Source organism: Sporothrix schenckii (genome assembly GCF_000961545.1).
Source record: "Sporothrix schenckii 1099-18 chromosome Unknown Cont44, whole genome shotgun sequence".
In the NCBI taxonomy this organism is placed as follows: domain Eukaryota; kingdom Fungi; phylum Ascomycota; class Sordariomycetes; order Ophiostomatales; family Ophiostomataceae; genus Sporothrix; species Sporothrix schenckii.
The window spans coordinates 2,906,856-2,928,869 of record NW_015971145.1 but is presented as its reverse complement, the minus strand read 5'-3'; the positions used below and the strand labels follow the sequence as shown (position 1 = coordinate 2,928,869).

The 22,014-nt window shown below is 55.0% G+C and overlaps 7 protein-coding genes across 7 annotated transcripts; 5 read left to right on the top strand and 2 right to left on the bottom strand.

Moving 5' to 3' along the window:
- Positions 1-3,403: 3,403 nt before the first annotated feature.
- SPSK_09361 (transaldolase) lies at positions 3,404-4,637 on the bottom strand (the record flags this gene model as incomplete). Its single annotated transcript, XM_016735935.1, has 2 exons — positions 3,404-4,530; positions 4,598-4,637. The coding sequence occupies 2 exons, from the start codon at positions 4,635-4,637 to the stop codon at positions 3,404-3,406; spliced, it is 1,167 nt and encodes a 388-aa protein (XP_016587669.1).
- A 1,604-nt stretch (positions 4,638-6,241) lies between these two features.
- Positions 6,242-6,918, top strand: SPSK_09811 (uncharacterized protein; the record flags this gene model as incomplete). Its single annotated transcript, XM_016736381.1, has 3 exons — positions 6,242-6,304; positions 6,375-6,684; positions 6,815-6,918. 3 exons carry the CDS (start codon positions 6,242-6,244, stop codon positions 6,916-6,918), a joined length of 477 nt encoding a protein of 158 aa, XP_016587668.1.
- A 731-nt stretch (positions 6,919-7,649) lies between these two features.
- SPSK_08309 (ATP-binding protein cassette, subfamily B (MDR/TAP), member 1) lies at positions 7,650-12,269 on the top strand (the record flags this gene model as incomplete). The annotated part of the gene is made up of 1 exon (XM_016734912.1): positions 7,650-12,269. One exon carries the CDS (start codon positions 7,650-7,652, stop codon positions 12,267-12,269), a length of 4,620 nt encoding a protein of 1,539 aa, XP_016587667.1.
- A 552-nt stretch (positions 12,270-12,821) lies between these two features.
- On the top strand, positions 12,822-14,651 carry SPSK_08909 (uncharacterized protein; the record flags this gene model as incomplete). Its single annotated transcript, XM_016735495.1, has 1 exon — positions 12,822-14,651. The coding sequence occupies one exon, from the start codon at positions 12,822-12,824 to the stop codon at positions 14,649-14,651; it is 1,830 nt and encodes a 609-aa protein (XP_016587666.1).
- A 1,003-nt stretch (positions 14,652-15,654) lies between these two features.
- Positions 15,655-17,286, top strand: SPSK_09060 (uncharacterized protein; the record flags this gene model as incomplete). Its single annotated transcript, XM_016735641.1, has 1 exon — positions 15,655-17,286. One exon carries the CDS (start codon positions 15,655-15,657, stop codon positions 17,284-17,286), a length of 1,632 nt encoding a protein of 543 aa, XP_016587665.1.
- A 638-nt stretch (positions 17,287-17,924) lies between these two features.
- On the bottom strand, positions 17,925-19,778 carry SPSK_08891 (uncharacterized protein; the record flags this gene model as incomplete). Its single annotated transcript, XM_016735477.1, has 1 exon — positions 17,925-19,778. The coding sequence occupies one exon, from the start codon at positions 19,776-19,778 to the stop codon at positions 17,925-17,927; it is 1,854 nt and encodes a 617-aa protein (XP_016587664.1).
- Positions 19,779-20,773: 995 nt separating this feature from the next.
- Positions 20,774-21,829, top strand: SPSK_09513 (aflatoxin B1 aldehyde reductase; the record flags this gene model as incomplete). The annotated part of the gene is made up of 1 exon (XM_016736085.1): positions 20,774-21,829. One exon carries the CDS (start codon positions 20,774-20,776, stop codon positions 21,827-21,829), a length of 1,056 nt encoding a protein of 351 aa, XP_016587663.1.
- Between the last annotated feature and the right edge of the window lie 185 nt (positions 21,830-22,014).

Genomic DNA, 22,014 nt, shown 5'->3' with positions numbered 1-22,014 from the left:
ACTGTCACGGGACGATATAGCTGTAGCAAGGGAGACATCAGCGAAGAATCCCATGCTCGTATGCGGCATACATGGTAGTCCATGGTCAACTCAAGTCGCAAGTCGGATAATATGGCCAACTTCTGGGTCGTGCTATTACTGCGGTCATTTTCCTCGCTGGTCTTGTGGCTACTATTTCTAGCAATTGGTGGAACTTGTCAATGGTCAATAAAGCGTTTTGTCTGCTCCGCTAGAACTTGTAGTGACGTTCTCGTGATTTGCCACTGCTCGTCTTGGCGATGTGCATAAGTTCCTCTGCTTCATACTGTAACTGGCGGTCATCGAATTCTTTACGCACGTTTGTGCATAAATCTGCTAGGAACCATCCTTTATGTTGATCTCGTGGCTCGGTACCCCAGATGGTGTAATCCTGTTCGATACTTCGTTGCCCCTCCAGGAGCTGGACGTGTTCTTCGAGTGGATAAATACGAGTGGTCACCGACGTTTTATATTGCTTTCATAAAGAGAACGGGACGGACACTTCAAATCACCTCCTCTCTCTACCATAAGATACTGGCTATCGAGCAGTGGTATAAGGTCACCACTCAGCAACGATGTGAGTCACATTGGGCATGTACCGCTTATTTCAGTTCGAGTGCGTTAGCAATACGCTCTGCCACTCTTGGTGTGAGAATCTCTCCAGACAGTGATGAGTTGGTGTCAAAACCAACAACGTTTGATACTTCATCAATCACTGATAAGGCATCCTGGGGTTTCTGCGTTTGTTCCACGTGTCGTGGAAACATGGCCGATGTGTCAGTTTGAGACATGGCCGCCAGCATCGTAAAAATCCGGTGGAGATCCGGAAACACCAAGTCGGTTAAGATGGTCGAGAACTACTCCGCAACTGGTTAGACGCCCATCGCGATCCTGTCTCTCGGCACATGCCGCGAGGGGCAGACTGGGATGAGTGCACATGTAAGCCGTATCGTCATTGAAGAAGGTAGTGGCTGTTGTCCTCGCTCCGCGCGGAGAGGATCTATCAGGCCAATGAAATCCCGGCAAGGTGTGACAGCACGACCATGTTCCCGTAAGACAGGCTTTTGATCAAGTCGGCACTCGTCTCATGAAGAGTAAAAGGAACCCGCCCGAACATACATTCAAGAGGGTTCAATAAAATGGGCTCCTGCCGTTGAATAATATGACGGCGTGAATTGGTTTTTTTGTAATGCCTCCAGTGGCGCGTTTGTCTTGCTGTGGAAGCATATCTTGGCTGTGTTAGCTGGATATCTCTTAGATCGGTATGAGAAACAGTAAACCATATTACTCACTGATGAGCCGATTGGTCGAGAACACAACTCGAGGACCCATTGTACGTATCGGTATTCAGTCTTGTCGATGGGACACAGTAGTATTCGAAGGCACAGCGTTTATATCAGGTGTTATGCCTAGTCTTGTGCCATATCTGCAAATGTGTAAAAGCTTTGGAACAACACGGCCCTCCCCAGCCAATCATTGAACCAGGCCTGCAACAACTGCAGTCACATTCTTCAGAAGACATGCAAGGGGTTTCAAAACTTCCGATTGACAAGGACATTGAACGCAATGTCAAAGGTTAGTTCTCTCATCGCGATATTTTTCTTCTCTTTTCGCGATATTTTTCCCGGGCGATTCAGGTGCGACCAGGGCATAGCTAGGCCAAATTGACCACAGAGGTGTGTGGACTCTTAATATCCCATCTCTGCGCGCATCCAGCCGACGTATAGCGTGGATGTATTGTTGCGATCGTCACTCTGCCTGCTATCGAATTTGTGTCCGTATCGATGACCTTTCTCGTCATTCCTCGTTGCGTGTAGTTAGAATAGACCAAGGACCACATTTGTATGTTGTAGGTCGCAACTTGGAGAACTGTGCGACGACACCGTCATGTCACAATGCAATTGTGCATCACTGCTACTTGATGTATTCAAAACCAACCTTTGCAATCACTTGTACCCGGATACGTGAACTCAACGTTGAGGTAGCCACAGTTAAGCTGGTGGCACAGGTCAATTTCTCTGCACGGCGTTTCTGACGTTGTTTCATGACAATGTCACAGACCACCATCAAGGTTGCAAACATATTGGGAAGACTTGTACCTTCGCCGTGTTTATAACGAGAGTCCGTTTGTTCAGCATGTTGCTGAAAATAGCTGCGCAAAGCATTACGAGACCAATGCCGTCCCGCCATTTATTGTCGCTGGAGTTCCATACAGCATTAAAGACGTCTCGAAGATCTCTCGAAGCATGGACACGTTTTATAGAAAGATGTTCTCCATAGTTACTTCAGGTCAGGCTGCCCATGACCTTGTAGAGAAGAACATGGTCACAGTGCTCACGTCCGATCACGTTGATGTTGTTCGAAACTCTAGGTCAACCGTTAGTGTCATTGCCAAAGTGTAAAGTGTTGAGGATCTTCCACCGTACCTTATGTAGCACCGTGTCAGTGTACCAATGCCCGTTGCATTATTGCCGATGCTCCAGACCAGTCCGCTTCTCCATAGTTATTTCTGGAGTTGTTGGATTCATGACCAGCTCAGGTCAATTAACACACACAAAAGACATGATAACAGCACCGATGATTTCGTAACAAGAACCGCCGACCATGATGCTGAATGCTGTTGATGTAGTGTTGGTTGAGTGAGCATGAAAGAGGAGAGAGAAGAAGAAAGAGAGAGAGGAGAGAGTTGGGGGTCGAGGAGAGGCGGGGGATGGCAGGTATTTATACTTTTGGGAGATAGGTCCCGAGGACTACAGAACCAGGCAGAAGGTCGTGGAAGAGCTGTCTGTTTGCAGGATCGACAGGGCTGGTGACTTCGCCTGATGTGTCTCACAGATCGACGAAGTCATATGGAGTAATTTTGTTTGCAAGTTTATTGATTTATCGAATTTATCTCGTTGTTTATTTTGAAATAGTTTGGCTTTCAGAGCAGCTTCGAAGCGGTTGTGATATTTCGGTCGACTTTGCAAAGACCACTCCTTGAGAATTGGGTTACCTTCAATATTTTAAACAAATATCAAGCCATCTTCACTTCCGTATTGACAACCTCATGCAAAGGCAATCAACGTCAAATTAACAAACAAATTGGTGACAAAGTGAGTGTGAAGATGAGGGACATGAGAGACAGACACGACAACATCCTCCGCTCTCACCTTTGCAAACCAAACTTCCTTACTGTAAGCTTATCAAGTCATCAGAAATATATCAAAATGTCATTGGTCTATTATTTTACAGCGTGTCTATCAATTTATGTTCAAACTTTCACCAACTCTAGCTCGCTATCTAGTTAGGTGACGACCACTTCCTTATCATCTCATTTTCATCAAGAGATCAGAGGCTCGTCACTGAGCAACCAAGACTCTGTCAAATACACATCATGGACTCCTTACAACGACGCCAACGCCTTGTCAACCTTGTCCTCGCTTCGCTTCTCACAAGCGATGAACAGAGTCAAGGCGGCCGCCAGCCGGTCCTTGGCCACCGGGTCAGCCTCAATGGCGGCATCCAGCAGCTTGCCGTTGTCGGCCAGGTAGTCGACCTTGGTGACAGTGTCGTAGTCAATGGCGACTTTGGTTGGGTCGGCCGTGTTCAGGGGATCGATGCTCAGCAGGGGCTGCAGACGGGCCGAGGGCGCCTTCCGGTCCTTGTAAAACGGCGTGTCGGCAGCCGGCTTGGGCACACAGGCCGCGGCAGCGACAGCGCCCCCGGGCCGCTCAGCGCCTGTGTAAGGGTGGGCGGCGAGGTCACGGATCGCGGTGTGGAACAGCGTGGCGGAATGGCAGCCCATCTCGCCGGCAGCCATAGCCTCTTCTGGGGACACAAAGCTGGCGTTCTTGACCAATGGTTGGCGCTCGCCAGTGGCCGCGTACAGGCGGCGGTACAAGTCCAAAATCTGCACGAGGCGGGCGGCGTTGGGATGCTCGACGGCCGGGTCTGCGACAGACGGCCAGCAGGAGCGGTCTTCGTGGGCGCGGACATCGTTAAAGTAGGGGCTGATGGACAGGCAGCGGGCCTGGCTCGCGGCCATGGCCTGGGGAACACCAAAGAGTGCGGTGCCGAGCGTCTGGATGCCCTCGGTTTGCAGCATTTTAGCAGCGTTCAAGGCAGGGCCCGTGCAGGGGATCTTGATGCAGAAGCGGTCGCGGGAGATGTTGACCTGAGAAAACTCGGCGTCGTAGAGATGGGCGTGCGCGACGGTGGCGGCGGTATCGTAGGCCTGGGATGGCGACGTCTGGAGGAGGACACGGCCACTGATGTGGTCGACGACCTTCTTACACATGCGGACGGCCATGCGCGTGTAGATGGCGAGCCAAAGGGGGTGGGCAGGGGCCTCAGTGGCCGCAGCATACTCGTCGCGGACTTCGCGGGCGGTGTCGCGCAGCAGCTCGACATTGGACGGATGGCCCATCTGGATGTCGACAAAGTTCTGGTTGCTGGTGAGATCGTGGAACTTGATGGTGGGCCGCATCTCGACGAGGAAGTCGGGGTCCATCCAATCAACGTCGATGTTGACTGGCGGTGTTAGTGATGTTCGTTTCCCGTGGAAGAAAAAAGTAAGGAGGATGCTGAGCTCACTTACGCTCCTGCTCGAGCACGTCGAGCCATGAGACGGAAGCCATGACGTGTGATGTGCGACGAGTGGTGGTGATATGTTTGGTTTGTGAGTTGTGTGGTGGTATCGACAAGGGACGAATGTGACTTGGCCTTTGTGTCTGGGAATGTTCACATCAATGTTCGCCGTTGGTTTTCAATTGTCAAACAACAGATGAAAGGAACATAGTCCGTCGCCGTGGGCTGTCCATCAACTCGGTTTTATATGGGCGGCCGTCTCTGACGCTGGACACCACGAACCTGGGTGGTTCCTTCCCCCTTCTTCATCCCCTCCTTCCCTCCGTCGAGTCGGCGTTGGGGTCGGCTCTGCCATCGTGCGGGGAGAGTGCGAACGAGGCACCTTCCTCCGCACGTCGCTGTTTTCTCCGCTTCATATCACAGTGGAACTAGGCTTTGGCGCCTGACCACGGGACTGGGCAAAAGACAGATGGCTGCGGAGACCGCATTGAAGCCTAACCGCAATGTGACCACATCCTCCGTCCGGCTCTATCTCATTGCACATTTAGCTATATTTGATGGCTCCTATCCGGGCATACAACGGCGTTTCCAACTGTGCCTGCGGCCTTTCCCGCGCATCGTGACCCATTAACGGAATTTCCTAATCGGGCAATCCCAGAGGAAGTGTGTCCGACTCCATGTCACGATACACTTGTGGATGCGCACTGTGTTCAATCAGTTCGGCGGAGATCGGCACAAAGAAGGTCTAGATTTTGGTGGTCTAGGCAATCGTTGTTTCTAGGAAGGGTCAACGGCATGAACAGCAGCGCTGACAGGCTTTACCAATCATCCATCAAACAAATTCATTTAGACGCCAGTCAGATTTCTTTGTCAGCCAAGCAAACAACTTATCGACACAGGCAAACCAGTGTCATAGTCTGACACGTAAACGTACTTGCGGTTCCCGTTGATTTTGCGAATAAACAAAAGGAAATGGCTTGTCGATGCTCGAAACAAGGAAGCAGCTGCTGGCTTACACGCAAAAGAGCTATCACGGCGGACATGCCCAAAACGGCAAGAAGGCTGCACAAGCGGAAGCGCAATACGAATGTACAGAGCGTCTCCTAGAGGCTACGCAAACATAATGAGTCTACGCCAGATTGCAACTGAAAGCTGTAAAGCAAACTTGCAAATAAACATTGACATTATCGAAAGCACACGATCCACAGACTTTTCTATTCTTGCATGACGGCGGTGAGCTGCCACAGTAAGGTCAGTCGTGACCGAATTTGGGAACTGATTCCGGACTAGCGACTTTCAAGCCACACCCAGCCACAGGGACTTGGTCTTGCTTTGTTAGGCGTTCTTGTAGCTTCTTGCCGTTTCTGGCAGCAGGCGCATCTTGAAATTACTGCGGCGAAAGTTGAAGTTTTAGGCTGCGAGAGCCCCGCGAATACCAAAATCGCCCCCAAAGCCATGCCTGATAAGAAACCCCACTATCGCTAGAAAAAAATGTCAAAAAAGCTTGGAAAGCATAGGAGGGAAAGGCACGGCGAAGCATAGGACGAACAGGACACAACGAGCAACAGCAACGAACATCTACGAGACAAGAAGCTCACTCAAGATACAACATAGCCCACCGCGTCCCACAGCCATCCCACACACCACCCGCGCAATGCAGCAGGTCCAGCAGGTCCCGGCCGGCTTCGACGCCGAGAACGCCGACAACTTTGAAGATGTAAGCGCCGGCCGCCCTGACAAGTAGCAGACAGACACCAGACACAGGACGAAAGTATTGACTCTCACAGATCGAGAAGCAGTTTGCTGTCAAGGCCGTGCAGCACATGGAGACATACTGGGCGATCCTGGAGCGCGTGCGCGGGTCGACGCTGCGCCTCACAAAACTGGACGACGACATCCTCGAGCACCTCCAAAAAGACTTCCCCGAGTTCGACCCGGCGGCCACGATTGATGAGGACGAGATGAAGAGCAAGACGGGCAAGGAGCGGTGGCGCAACTTTATGATGGCCTACGAGAAGAAGGTGGACGACTACAACTTTGGCACGATGATGCGCATTGCGCCGAACGTCGAGTATGGCCGGGACGAGGTCATTTTTGGTACGTGGCCCTGGAGCAGCGAGTGGCGCGATCGATGAGATCGACACGAACATGGTTTGAGACAAGGACTTCACGCGGAGCGACGACAGTCATGAGGGCGACGAAAGATCAACAATGCTAACAAAGACAGTGCCGAGGATGCAGTTCTACGCGGTCGAGATTGCACGAAACCGCAAGGGCCTGAACGACTGGATCTACGAGAAGGCCCAGGCCGAGAAGGCGGCGAAGAAGTAGACTGCGGTGATGGATGGAGAGGGAGAACCCGAAGAGAAAGCGGACTTTACGGGCGGATACCAACAGCGACGGATGTCGGTCGGGGCCGGCGTTGCTGCTGCATTTGTTTTTCTTTTGGACATGCAGTTTTGTATTTGATTTAATGAAAAAAAAAAAAAAAAAATCATATCTTCCAAGGCACCGCATGATTAAATCGTGCTCTTTCTACGGAGGTGCTCCGTAGACGTGGTCTGTTCTTTCCTCATCCGGGGTTGCTCCTGCGCCGTTGGCTCTTGCCATTGTTCCACCCGCATGGTCGCACCAAAATGGCCAAAATGCACACCACGAATCATCGGCCAAGCCACACAATACTAACCAACTCCCCCTTTCTACAAAAACAACAATCGCAGCAGACAGCCCACAGACAACAGCTAACAAAGGCGACAGCCACCCACGCCAAGTGCATCCTCCTTTCAGCGACCCGGCGGATTCAGTGATGCATCCCTTTGACGAATTGACGCTTTGGGTGGGCGAGTGCTTGCCAGCATATCCGATGGCCATGGCCGCTTTTGTCCATTGCTTTTCTCCCAAGGGAATGTTGAGACGAATGTCCGTCGTGTCACGGCCATCTGGATGATTTATCTCTTTTTTCCTCTTTCAGTGTCCTTTCATATGGCACAGGTGCCTTTCCCTGCGATGAGATACTCCCAACCGACTTCCTTATGATGCCCCAACCTGGCAACAACTTCACGATGACAAACGACTCAAGTCGGTTCTCGATTCTGTCGCTTTCGAGCATCGGTGGTCGCAGCACCGGTCGTGTACACTGCAGAAACAGCATCCGCAAAGACAGCATCTCATATCCGATGCTAGAGCCACCGTCGCCGGCCACCGTGCGGTCCGTCCGTATCCGGGACGTCCATGAGAAGCCGCGGATCGTACACGTTGACGCGCCACCCCGACAACAGCAGCGGACCCAATATTCGTCGTCTACGACTCCGTCCAAGACGTGTAGCCCGCACTCATCCCATGACAGCCACTCTATCTCATTCCTAGACCTGCCGCAGGAATCAATGTCGCCAAGCCCAAAGACGAAGACACAAACGGAAACAAAGGACAAAGACGAATCAGCCGGACTGTCTCATCTGTTTGTAGCCTGCACCCGCCAAGACGTCATTGTCGCTCTACTGGCCACCACTGCCTCGGCCGCTGTCGCGGGCGCGAAAACGACCTACGCCCTTCTCCTCGGCCAGATCTTTCAGGTCATCACCGACTTCGGCAGCGACACAAGTTCGGCTCACGACACGCTGATACAAGTTGGCAGGTGGTGTCTCGGCCTCACTGTTCTTGGCATTGGCATGGCTGTCTGTGCAGCGCTACTCATGGGACTTTGGATCATCCACGGCGAAACACGGGCTCGCACAGTCCGCCTCCGTCTGTTCAAGTCCCTGCTCTCCAAGGAGATGGCCTGGTTCGACACCCGCGCCGGCGGCATGGCCAGCCTCATGACCGAGCAGTACACGCAGATCCGCGACCTGCAGGCCGCTACGTCTCAGCTGCTAGGCTACATCGTGAGCGATGCCTTTGTGTGCGTCGCCTGCCTAGCCGTCGCTTTTGCCAAGTCGTGGGCTTTGACGCTTGTGCTGCTGGCCACGGTCCCCGTCTCCGTCGTGGTCCTCCAGCTCCTCGGACGCGGCCTCAAGCCAGCTGCTGAGCGTCAGCGGGGCGCCCTCAATAACGCCGCCCAGCACGCCTCGGCCGCCTTGTCCGGCATCGACCTTGTGAAGATCTACAATGGCTACGATACCGAGCTGTGGCAGTACGTCGGCGCCATCCGTATGGCCGCTCGTCACTACGCTCGGCAAGCACTGTCTTCGAGTGCACAGATGGGCTACATCAAGGTGTGGATGATCAACCTCTTTGTCATTGGCTTCTGGTTCGGCCTGGCACTAGTCACGCGCGGCAGCACCACGCCAGGCAACGTGCTCACGGCCTTTTATGCCGTCCTGATCGCCTTCCAATCACTCGAGTCGCTCGGTACCCAGTGGGTGACAGTTCTGAAAGGCACCGTGGCCGGTAAGGCGTTGGAGACCATGATTGGCGATAGTAAAGATGCCGACGGGAACTCTTTGTCGCCAACTGGTGACCTCCGCCCCGTGCAACCGCCCCGTGACATTATCCTCGACAACGTCAGCTTCGCCTACCCGTCCAACCCGTCCAGGATGGTTCTCGACGGCTGCAGCATGGCCTTTGCCGCCGGCCAGGTATCTTTTGTCGTTGGACGCAGCGGTTCGGGAAAGAGCACCATTGCCGATTTGCTCGTACAATTTTACGCACCCACGGCCGGCCGCATTCTGATTGACGATGTCCCCGCCGACCGTCTCGATCGAGCGTGGCTGCGCGAGAATGTTGCTCTCATACAACAGGCCAGCACCGTGTTCCAGGGCACATTTGCCTGGAACGTCGCTCTGGGCGGAGGATCGGCCGCCGCCGCCACCGCCGCAGCTGCCACTCCCACTGCCACCGACTCAACCATCACGCGCGACGATATCAGGAGTGCCTGTGAGACGGCCCTCCTCCAGTCCACCGTGGCCAACCTGCCCCAAGGCTTAGACACAGTCATAGGTGGTCCATCCGGCTCTGCGCTCAGTGGTGGTCAGCGGCAGCGCCTCGCCCTAGCCCGTGCCAAGATCCGCGACCCTGCCGTGCTCGTGCTCGACGAGACCACGAGCGGCCTCGACCCCAAGAGCGCGCAGATGGTCTTGGATGCCGTGCGCACCTGGCGCCGCGGAAAGACCACCATTGTAATTACGCACGACATGAGCCAGATTACACGCGAGGACTATGTGTACGTCATGGACCGTGGTCGTCTTGTCCAAGAAGGCGTGTTTGGGTGGCTACGCACAGAGCAGGGCGGCGCCATGCAGACTCTCTTGCAGTCGGCTAGCAGCAATGGCGCCGCAGATGTGTGTCTCAGTCCCGTCACCAAGATCGGCCACGGCCGAGAGGAAGAAGCCAACGACGATGACGAGAACATCATGCCCTCACGACCTGCTTCTGTTGAGACCACGGGCCTCTTCCGCCGGGCATCCATCTTTTCGGCGCCGTTGGCCTACAACCGACAGCGCCAGTCCATTCTCTTGAATCCTTACCCGAGCTACCACAAGCGGACGTCCAGACGCTCGGTACAATACCACTCGGCACCTGGGTCAGCGGCCGTGACGCCACGCACATCTGTCGTCCTTCCGACCAAGTCTCACCGCCTTGACGACGATGATTACGGCTACTACAACCAGCGGTCCAGCCTCGACGTGCTTTGCGAACGTGGGGCCCAGGCCCAGAGCATGCGCATGGATGAGGCTATCCCCAGCTCGCCCATCAGTCGCATTCGACGCGTTGCCGCGGTGGAGGAGCAGCCACGCGGCAGTGATGATGGCGCCACAGAGCCTACGAAAGATGCCACCGACGCACTCCCCTCTCTGCGCGCTGTCCTCCTGACCGTCTGGCCATCCCTCAACCGTGCCAGCCGCCTCGATTTCGTCTTTGGATGCGTCGCCTGTCTGATCGTCGCTGCCTGCAACCCAGCCTTTTCTTTCGCCTTTGCCCGCATGCTGCAGGCCTTTTGGGTCCCGGTCGGTGTCGACGCACAGGGTGCTGGTCGCCCATGGGCTCTCGTCCTTGTCGGCCTCTCTATTGTCGACGGCGCCGCCGTTTTTGCCGCCTTTTACCTGGCTGAGCGAGTTGGTCTCGCCTGGGTCAACCACTTGCGCACCGAAGCCTTCGCGCGCCTGTTGCTCCAGCCTAAGTCCACCTTCCCGGCGCCAGCGTCCGCCGTCGAGTGCCTCGACCGTGGCGGCGAAGAGATGCGAAAGCTCGTCAGTGTGTTCGTGCCCATCCTCCTTATGGCCGCCGGCATGGTGGCCGTGTCGGTGGTCTGGGCGCTGACTGTCGCCTGGAAGTTGACGCTTGTCATTCTGGCTGCCGGTCCCATTGTCGTGCTCGTGGCTACTCGTCTCGCTACACGTGTCAGCAACACCTGGGAAGAGCGTGCCAACCGCGCCGCCGAACGCGTCAGCGCCGTATTTTCGCAAGTGTTTCCCAATATTCGCGTCGTGCGCGCCTTGACGATCGAAGACTATTTTACCGACGGACCGCTTCGTGACGCCACCGCCGCCGCGTTTGCTATGGGCATCTCCCGTGCGTGGCGCACCGGCGCCCTCTACGGCCTGAATCAAGCGCTGCCCAACTGGCTGGTCGCCTTGGTCTTTTACTACGGCACCACGCTCCTCTCGTCACCGGCCTCAGTCAACAGTCTGGTGCAAGTCGTCAATTTGCTGCTCTTCAGTATCGGCACGGCTGCCGCGCTGCTTGGCAACGTGCCGCAGATGGCAGCCTCCAAAACGGTTGCCGTGCAGATGCTCGAGTTTGCCGCCCTGCCACGCGACGCGGGCCACGAGCACCACGGCGGCGGCATCATCCCGACCTCTCTCTTTCCCATTTGCATGGACCGTCTGGTGTTCAAATATGGTACCGACCAAAACGGCAGTCGGCCTGGCGACGCCGCCGTCTTGCGCAATCTGTCCTTGGTCATCCAGCCGGGTGAGCTTGTTGGCATTGTCGGCGCATCCGGTGGGGGCAAGAGCACGGTCTTGTCGCTTCTGTTGCGGCTGTACGCGGACGAGAGTGAGATACAGAACGCCGGAAGTCAGTTGTCGTTTGGCGGCATTCCGGCCGACCAAATAGACACCTACGCCTTGCGTGCTCGCATGGCCTATGTCCCGCAGCAGCCGTATCTGTTTCCGGGGACGCTGCGGCACAACATCACGTACGGTCTGGATGCGGAGCCCGTGACGGACGAAGAGCGCGCAACCATCTGGCCCATGGCGGCGCGAACGGTCCGCATGGAGCAGGCCGGGCGTGCGGCAGGCATCGATGCGTTTGTGGCGTCACTGCCAGAAGGGTACGATACGGTGGTGGGCAACGCTGCGACGCCGCAGACGGAGACTGCCAACAACACCTCCACTACACCGTCCGTGCTATCGTCGTTGTCGGGCGGCCAGGCCCAGAGGGTGTGCATTGCCCGCGCCCTGCTCCGTCGCCCGCAGCTGCTCGTCCTCGACGAACCCACCAGTGCCCTGGACGCGTCCTCGGCCGAAGCCGTCCGCCATACGCTGCAGTCTCTGAAGCAAAACAGCCGGCACGCTCGCATGTCCATTGTCGTGGCCACGCACAGCAAGGCCATGATGCAGCTGTGCGACCGGCTGCTGGTCGTGCAGGACGGTGCGGTGGCGGCGAGCGGTTCGTATGCGGCGCTGCTGGCGCAGGGGCGCGATGGCGTGTTTGCACGGCTGGTAGGGGAGATTGATGATTGAAATGGCCGTTTTCGACAAATTGAACGTCTCATTTGCACTTCTCTACATTTTTACATCTAATACTATCTATCATAATTCTTCCGTGCTGTCCTATGATCACTTTTCCTCGCATGTCCATTGCTGCAACCATTCTTTGCCGAGCGCTCAAAAGATTGATTTACATTAATTTCTTTGTTATTCAACAAAGATGTTGTTCGTTTATTTTGTTCTTGTTTTTCTGTTCCTTTTGTCTCTGCCTTTGTTGCTCAAGAGGTACCCCTTGCCTCTTGTTCCATTGTTTGTTTATCCTGGGCTTCTTTATTCACAATTCACAATTTGCACAGCTTACAACTTGACAGTTTGACGACAATGACAGCAAAATCCCAATACAAGATGAACAACAGGCTTTGTTCAAGCCATCCAGATGTATATTTATATCGAGTCGTCACCGGCATTCTTTCTACAAGACCGTCATACGACCACCACAACTGTCAACAACTACACTTCGCTTTACAATAACCTACAATCCTTACTACATAACTACCCAAATTCAAACCAACACCAAAGACCACGATGAGCTCTATTGCTATTCCCAAGTCGCGCCTCGACACGCTTCCCGTCGAAGTGCTGCGTCAGATCTTTGACATGACGTTTTCCGACACGGTCGATAAGGATTCGGATTTCCATTTGGAATGCGGTGACGAGGACAGCTCCGCTGGTGAGGACATTTACTCGCCTTATCTGAAGGATTCCGACGCTTTCGTGGACCCCAATGGCTACGAATCGATCGTCAAGGGCATCGCGGACGACCGGCTCAACTCGGATCTGGTCCGCCGTCTGGCCAGCGAGCAGCTGTATCGCAACTTCAGGCCTTCCTCGCTGGAGGCATTCAACTCGGGCGTCCATACCTTCCAGGCCGATCCAGGCTTGGGGAACAGTGTGCGCCGGGCCGCGCTATGGGTACTAGCCTACTACAACCAACCTAACCCTGACAAGATGCACAACGCCAAGGGCGTCGCCGACCATCTGACCACGACCAAAAAGCAGCACAACCGCATCAACAAGCTCAAGAAACACCACGAGGCGCTGCTGCACGTCCTTGACTCGATGGAACAAGACATGCCCTCGCCTCGTGAGCGGCCCTATGTCTACGAGAAGCCAGCCTACTGGGCGCGGGTTGCGGTGCAAGTGCACGACTTTTTGGGTTCGGTGCCGGGGCTGCAGAAGCTGACCATGGCGATGGCGGGCCTGGCCGTGATTCCGATGGAGGAGGATCGCGATAACAACAACGACAATAGTAGCAACAACAAGAACAAAATTGTCTTGCGCCGCCTTCAGTCGCTTGAGATGCACGAGGTTACGCTGGACCGGAACCGCTTCAGCGTGCTGGACACAAACGGCTTGCTGATGCGGTGCGCGCCAAACCTGCGCGAGCTCACTGTCATGCACATTGGCAACGTGGTGTCGTCCAAGGCTTTGCTCCTTGGCAAGCAGCAGAGCAAGATCGAAGAGACGGGGGAAGCCCACCTCGAGCACCTCGAGGAGCTGACCATTTTCAACTCGCCCATGTCGGTCGCCTCGCTCAAGCGTCTGCTGGGCACCGTTGGCCCGCGGCTCGCCACCGCAGACATTGCGCCCGCGCTCCAGTCGGCCCGGCCGTCCCACATGTCTTTCGACAAAGGCGACCTCAACTTTTCGACGTACGACCTGCTCGAGGAGCTCGCGCCCTGGAAGACCACCTCGCTGACCTCGCTCACCATCAACATGCCCTATGCCGGCCAGCGCGTCGCGCACCTCGGCGCCCCCTGTGAAGAGTATGCGATCCCGCCGCCACCGGGCCCGTCGGCCATGGCGCTGCTGGCCGGGTTCACGAGCGTGCGGACACTCTGTATCGACTTGGCGCTGCTCGACTGGCGGGGCGCAGGCACCTACGCGGAGGCTGGGAGGAACGGTGTCGACACGACAACCGGCGTGGCTGCGTCGCTCGTGGCCCAGCTGCCGCCAAACATCGAGAGCGTCACATTCGACGTTGCCTTGTACCAGAATGATTTTGATGTGCCGATGGACACGGCGCTGGGCATGGATCTGCAGGAGGCGTACGAAGCCGCCTGGAAACCACGCCGTGCTGCCATGATCCAGGCTTTGGTGGCGGCGACGCGCGATAGCCGGTTCCCCAACCTGACCACGATCAAAACGTATCCGTATGTAGATTGCGTGACGTACAATGTAACGACCACAGCGGACAAGGGTACGGCCCCCACGACCCGTGACATCACACTCGAAACGGAATACACCGACGACATTATTGCCAACCGCCGACCCAACGTCTACGACGGTGTCACTGACGAAATGGCCGTGTTTTACGACAACCTCTTACGTCCGGCCAGCCGTCTCGAGAGGTAGGATATGCCGTAGGCAATCGAGAGGTAAGTGCTTTTGTTCATTTCCTTTTTTATTGGCCTTTGAATTTGTTTTTTGTTTTTAAAATAAAATGATTTGAAAAAAAAAAATTACATAAATTGCGCTAAACGGTAATACGGTAAACTTGAAATAACCTTTCAAAACTAAAACTGGACACTGAAACTGAAAACGAAAATTTTCAAAATTCAAAATTCAAAATTCAAAAACTAAAACTAAAACTAAAACTAAAACTAAAACTAAAACTAAAACTAAAACTAAAACTAAAAATCAAAATCAAAATCAAAATCAAAATCAATGTAAACTCCGTATTCTCTTTCCTACATAATAAAAGTAAGCACAATTACAAATGTCTGATCATATGCTTGACGCTGAGCTGTAGATCTTGACGCTGCCTTGCTTTGAAGTGTCGTACGATCCACGTCTATAGACTATGACGACGCATGGCCGCTTTTTTGTTTTCTATTTTTCTGCTTTATCCCTTCTTTTACTCGTTCTTTTCGTTCTTTCATTTCTGTTTTTATTACTGAACATCTCTATTCTCCTCACTAGACAAGTTTCTTTAGGGAAACATTAGAATATAAGTCCATTGTTTTGTTTTCCTTGTTTACTTATATGAACAGAAGCCATTCACTGTCCTTTAATATGAACAATCCCATTCACGTCTCTTCTTTTCGTCTTTTTGAAAGGAAAATGTGCAACAATGAACAAGAGCGTAGTTGCAGCTGCGAGAGCTGTCCTTTGTTTACATACACAATGGCTTGTCTTTGTCCCCTTTTCCTTATTCCCATTGTTTTCTTACCCCTGACCATTTCTTCAAAGACACAAAACTGTCTTCAGAGACACATTTCATTGATTGAACCACCCTCAACGACAAGCATAAATACAAACTGTACTCCACCAGTATTCGAGTGTATAACCAGAAGCGAAATATTCTCAATTGATACCAAACAAACACTGCTACAAACACCACTACCACGATACTAATATGGCGTCAAACACTGTCCCCGCATCGCGCCTCGACACGCTTCCTGTCGAGCTGCTGCACATATTATTCGGCCACGCCTTCAGCAAACACCTTCTTGGGGACTCAACCTTGCATTCGATCGACGTCCATGATGTCTTGCTTGGCCTCGAAGCCGATCCGCTCAACTCAGCGACGGTGCGCGGCGTGGCTCGTGAGTGGCTGCACTCCAGTGTCGACGTACTGATCGCGCCACTTGAATTTGAAGTTTGTCAGTCGTCTGACGTCTTGATTGACATTCAGGCGACATCCGCGAAGCTGCGTGCCGAGCCGGATCTGGCCCTCGCTGTCCGTCGTCTTCGGCTGGAACAAGACGATTACAGCGTTCGCGTCTCGGAACTGTACAGTCGAATACGTCCCGCTCGTGTTGAGAACATTGCGGCTTGTATGAACACGGCGGCGGTGACGCGGGCGCGCGTCGACCGAATGGCGGCCGCCTACGAGGCTCTCGCTCCCCATTTGACGCACCTGCGCCCATACAAGCTGTACCGGACGCCATCCCAGTGGGCCAACACGGCGGTGCAAATACTGGACCTCCTGACTCTGCTGCCGGGCCTCCAGACGCTCCAGTGCTATGTGCCAAAGCTGGGCATCATTCCGGGCGAGGCGAGCGACGCGCACCGGGCCGCCGTTCCCAATCTCGCACGTCTTCGGCACTTGGAAATTGAGGAGCTGACAAGCGACTGGGACACCGGCGCGCTGGATATGCACGGTGCTCTTGTGCGCGCCGCGCCGTTCCTGGAGACTCTCAGCATCTATAAGATTAGTCATGTGTATTCGACGGCCCGGGCGACTGGCACAGCGGATGCAAACATGGCTCCTCCTGCGTCTCCTTCTCTTGCCTATCTGACGTCCCTGTACGCTGACGTATGTTTCTTGATGCCCATCTCCGTGCGCACCCTTGTTGCTGCCGTCGGGCCACACCTCAAGGATGTATACATGGACCTCGGTCGTAAAACGTGCCGGCCGAGCACGACCGACCCTGTGACGTTGATACAACTCGGCGACGATCGGTACCGCCCGCAGGGTGATGAGCTCTTCACCTTGTACGACCTGCTGGCGGCCCTCCGGCCCTGGCAGGCCACCTCCCTCTCGAGCCTGGCGGCCGTCTATAAAATGGACGTCAATCACTACATCATAACGGACGAGCCCTCCCTGCTGGACGTGGCCGGTGCCGACGACGAGGACCGCCACGTACGCGACCGCCACGGGCCGTCCTCCACGGCCCTGCTGGCCGGCTTCACGGCCCTGCGCCACCTCGGCATCAGCATCGACCTGCTCGACTGGCGCACCGCCTTCAACACGCGCGCAAAGGCGACGCGCGAGGTCGCCGACGCGCTGGTGGCGCAGCTGCCGCCCAACCTCGAGACCCGCACTATTGTCCCCGCCAAGGGTGAGCTCTCGTGGATGGATGAGTACAGCCCCGGCCGCACCGAGACCGACCCCGACTACGACGTTGTCCGAAAGGATGAGGGAGACGGAGATGAGGGAGCCACTGCCACGCGCACAATCACGCTAACGGCCCTCTGCGCCGACCAGCTTGTGCTCCTGGCCGACGACCACACGTCATCCATTAGATTTCCCGAGAGAAAGTAGGACGTGGTGGACTCGCCAGCCTATATTCCTGGGGATTGTTATAGTTAGTTGCTCTATTTTATTTTTGTTTTTGTTTTGTCACTGCGTGATTTACAATTAAAACCGATAGATTTTTGTATCTACTATTAACATTATGAATTTGCCATGGTTTTGTTTAGTCAATATTTTTGAAGAACACAAGGGAAATTATACCGTGAGTTACACTACTCTGTTTTATTTTTATTTGTGTTTCGGCACTGTTTTGTTTAAAATTAAGTAAGAAGGAGGCAGTACTATATACTCTATTTCATTTTTTAAGCTTTTACTAAAGTTAACAGTTTTACAGCCGTCTTTAACTGTCCATGTTTTTATAGACAAAAATAGTGGGAGTCATTGCAGTTCGTTACTCTATTTTTTTTTTTTTAATTTTATCACTGTTTTGCTGTTTCATAGTTCAAATTGTTGAAGTTCATATCAATTTTTATGTTTTCATTTTTAATAAGGTGATTTAGTTAACGATAAAACAAAAACAGGAATTTTTTTCGTAAAACAAAATTGAAAAAACTGGAAAAAAGGAAAAACTTACCTTGACTCACCTTGTTCACTTCCTCGACTTACCTTTGTTCCTTTGGACGCGGCATTACTCAAGGCCCCAGCCCTCACAAGACGTAGGTGTGAAGCACAATGCCATTCTTCCACCGCAAAACAGTCGTCTGGTCGGCCGGGCCCAAGGCGAGCACCTGCGTCGCAAAGCGGCCGAACATGTTGACGGTGTGGGGCGTCGGGGCCTGGTCGTTGTCGTTGAGAGCCGTGGCCGCGGCCGGGTACGCGACCATTTCGTTTTCGATTGTGTCGTAGGCGTGCGGAATGGCAATGGAGGCGAGCTGGGACAGATGGGGCGTGCTGTTGTTGTTGTTGTTGTTGCTTCCGCCGCCGTCGCCTCCACCATTCCCCCGCGTCGCCGCCATCAGAGCCTGCATCAGGGCCTGGCGACGGGGCCACCAGCCCGGGCAGACGAGCGACATGTCGTCGTTGTCGCTGTGCGTGTGCTCAAAGAGGAGCACGTCGAGCATAAAGTCGTCCTCGCGCAGGGCGGGCATCACGGTGAGGGCAATTAGGTTGGGGGGCAGCTGGGCCACGAGGGCGCCGGCGACGGCGCGCGTGGCGGCAAAATCGACGATACCGGCGTCGACGGTGCGCCAGTCGAGCACGTCAATGCTCACAACCAGGTGCGTGAGCGCAGAAAACGCGGGCAGCAAGTCCATGACCGAAGGCCCGAGGCGGTTGATGGCGCCGGCGTCCTCGTGGACTTCGTGCGGGTCGTCGTGACCGGCCGCCATGGCCGCCACCGCCACCGGAAAGTTCTTGCGCTGGAGGTCCAGGGTGCGAAGCGAGGTCGTGGCCCCGCGCGAGACAAGCGCGTCCAAGAGGTCGTAGGTCGTAAACATGCGGCGTCTCTGGGCGTCGTCCTCGGCCTGTGAGGGTCGGCAGGTCCACCGCAGGAGCTCGACCGTCAGGCTGCTCATTTGCGGGCCAATGAGGTCGAGAATCTTGTAGAGCCCGGCCGCAGGGATGTAGCACCCGACGAGGTCGAGCCAGCGGAGGCTCTGCATGCGGGCAGCCTGAGAAGACGAGGCAGGCGCCAGCGTCGACGAGACCACGCCGCAGAAGCCTTGCAGCCGCAGCATCGAGAGTCCGGGGCAGCCTCGCAGCAGAGCGCCGTTTGTGTCCAGCACGGCGGTGTTGGTGGCGGCCGGGTCGGTGTGCGGCTCGTACAGTTCCAGGCGACGGAGTCGGCCCAGAAAGAGCGGCGGGTCAGCGTCGGCGCCAGCAGCCAGTGCCTGGCCGAGTCCTGGAATCGTTGCCACCAGCCGGGTCAGGCCGGGCGTCGTATGCAGCAGGCCCAGGATGCCGGCTGCCACTATGTCGCCGTCGCTGGTGCTGGCGCTGGATCTGGATGCGTCGTTGTTGTCGTCACCGCCCTCGCTGCCCTCATTACCGTCACTCATCTCGTCGGATGCGTCCAGCAGCTCGTCCATAATCGCGTCGGATGCGTCCGGAAGCTCGCCAATCATCTCGTCCAATCCTTCCGGCAGCTCGTCACTCATCTCGTCGAATGTGCCCAGCAGCTCGTCGCTCATCTCGTCAACTGCGTCCGGCAGCGGGTTGCGGCGGAGATGCAGCAGGCGCACACTCCCGCCGTTTTGCCACGAGTTCTGCAGGTGGTTAGTCATGTTAGTCACTGCATCCACGGCCGTCTTGGGCGTCTGGGAGAGCATGAGAGATATAATACGGTGTTGCTGCTCCACAGCCATGGCGCGGATAGTCGGCGAGCTTTCTTCGTCTTGGGCCAGCTTCACGAGGTTGGCGTAGTCGCGGTCGATGGGGTAGCAGTCGTTCACATCAAACTCCAAGTCATCGTCGCCGCCGGCAAAGGCGTAGTCAAAAACTTCCCGAAGGAGCTCGAGAGGGAGCGTGTCCAGGCGGGACATGGGAGGAGCCGGCGGAGCCATCTCTTACGATGGTGATGCTGGAGATGATGTGGTGGGTGATGTTGGTGATGTTGGTGATACTGGTGATATTGGTGATGTTTTTTGTGTTTGTGGTTGTTGTCTAGAGACATCAGGGGAAATGTGACGGCATCCTGTCTGAAGTTATATATGCGTCTCGATTCATTTTGAACATTGTGTATTGTGCGGCAGCTGTCCATGTCGTCGTCAACCGACGTCGTCTTGTTCATGATGTTCCGTACTGTTGTTCAATGAACTTCATCCGTGCGCCGGCAGACGAACAGGTCAAGATGACAGTTCACCTGTGACTGGTCAAGTCGACTCCATCTGTTTACTTTTTTTTGTGCGTGCTTCTTTGTGTGTGAATGAAATTTTATTTGTTCATTGTTGGATGCAATGAAGGCCCATTTTTTTTGTTGTCATGAAGCCTTGTTTGTTCTCACAATCTGTTCTTGTTCATCCTCACGTCTGCCACATATGTGAGGGACAAGTTCTTCTGACAAGATTTTCTGACAAATTCTCCTGACATGTTCTCCTAACAAGTTGCTCTTCTCGGCATTCAGTCTGAATGACACGTCTGTTCTCTTTTGCCTTGTCCACGCCGACATCTACCCCCGACAACGACCAGGACGACGTCGATTTGACCAGCAGACGTCGAGTCCTTCAAGGTCGCTCAGGTCCGTATCAGCCCTGCTGAGTGGCAATTTTTCATGGATACAATAGCAAATTTTTGTCTTTCATTTGCAAACAATGTACAATGCATTTCCAAAACGCAACAAACATGACGTTGTGCCCCAAACAGAGAATCATGTTCATGTAGTCCAGTTAGCCAATCAGAGGCCGCTCGTCACTTACACTTTAGCGGTATGGGGCCGTTCCGATCTTAGCCCCGTCTCTTCGTCCCCTCTTTGGCAAACGATAGAACTTCGCATCGACATACATGTACAACCCTTGACGACAATTGCCACTTGGCACCCGCCCGTCACCGCGCCTCCGCCATGCCGCATCTCGTCTTTGGCGCCGGCAGCATCGGTACTACCGCGACGTCCTTTACCTACACCTGGGACACGCCCGCCAAAGTCGCTGCTTTACTGACAGAACTGCGCCGTCTGGGCCTCTGCACACTCGACTCGGCCGCCAGCTACCCCCCCGGCAATGCCTGGAACACAGAGACCCTGCTGGGGCAAGCGGCCTGCCTGCCGGGAGACTCGTTTCGTTTGACGCCCTTTACAATTGACACAAAAGTGCTCGTCCGTGCCGGCGAACCATTCTTGTCCGATGCCCTCGTCGACGCCAGCATCAGCCACTCCCTCGCCCTCCTGCGCGTTCCCCGCGTCCGCACGCTCTACGCCCACGCCAACGACGGCATCACGCCCCTGGCCCCCCAGGCGGCCGCCCTTGACCGCCAGGTCCGTCTGGGACGCTGCGCCCAGTATGGCCTCAGCAACTATGCGCCGGCCGATGTGGCCTCGTTCTTCGACATTTGTGAGGCGCACAAGTACATCAAGCCGGCCGTCGTGCAGGGCATGTACAATGCCTTGCGCCGAGAGGCCGAGGACGAGCTGCTGCCGCTGCTGCGCCGCCACGGCTGTGCCTTTTATGCATACAGCCCGCTGGCCGGCGGGTTCCTGACGGGCAAGGTGACAGCGGCAAAAGACAGACAGGGTGAAGCGGGCAGTCGAGGACAAGGACCGCCAGGCGAACTCCTGCGCACACGGTGGCATGGCGCCAGTGCGTTCCCTGCGTACCTCAAAATCTACGACACCCCGGCCATGCATGCCGCTGTGCGTCGACTGCAGGCCGTCTGTGCCGCCGCCGACCCGCCCATGACCACGCAAGAGGCAGCCATGCGCTGGTTGCTGCACCACTCGGCACTGTCCGGCACGGCCGACGGCGTCATCTTCGGCGCCAAAACCGTCGAGCAGATCCGGGCCAACGTCGCCGAGATGCAGCGAGGGCCGCTGCCCGAGGCGGTGCGCGAGGTCGTCGACGGGCTGTGGGCCACCACGCGGAAGCCGAAGAAGGCGGCGAAGGACAGTAAAGCGAGTCTGTAAAAAATTGGTTTTCATTGGCAACAAGGCATTCATCAACAAATACAAGAAAACACTGCATCGCATAACAAGCTGTCATCGTAAAAGTGATCACGTGCATCCGCGTTGGTGCCTGGAGAAGGAACGTGGATTGGGCCCACTTTTGTGCCGCGCATCGCGCCTGCCCAAGTTCCCCAAAACGGTCGTGA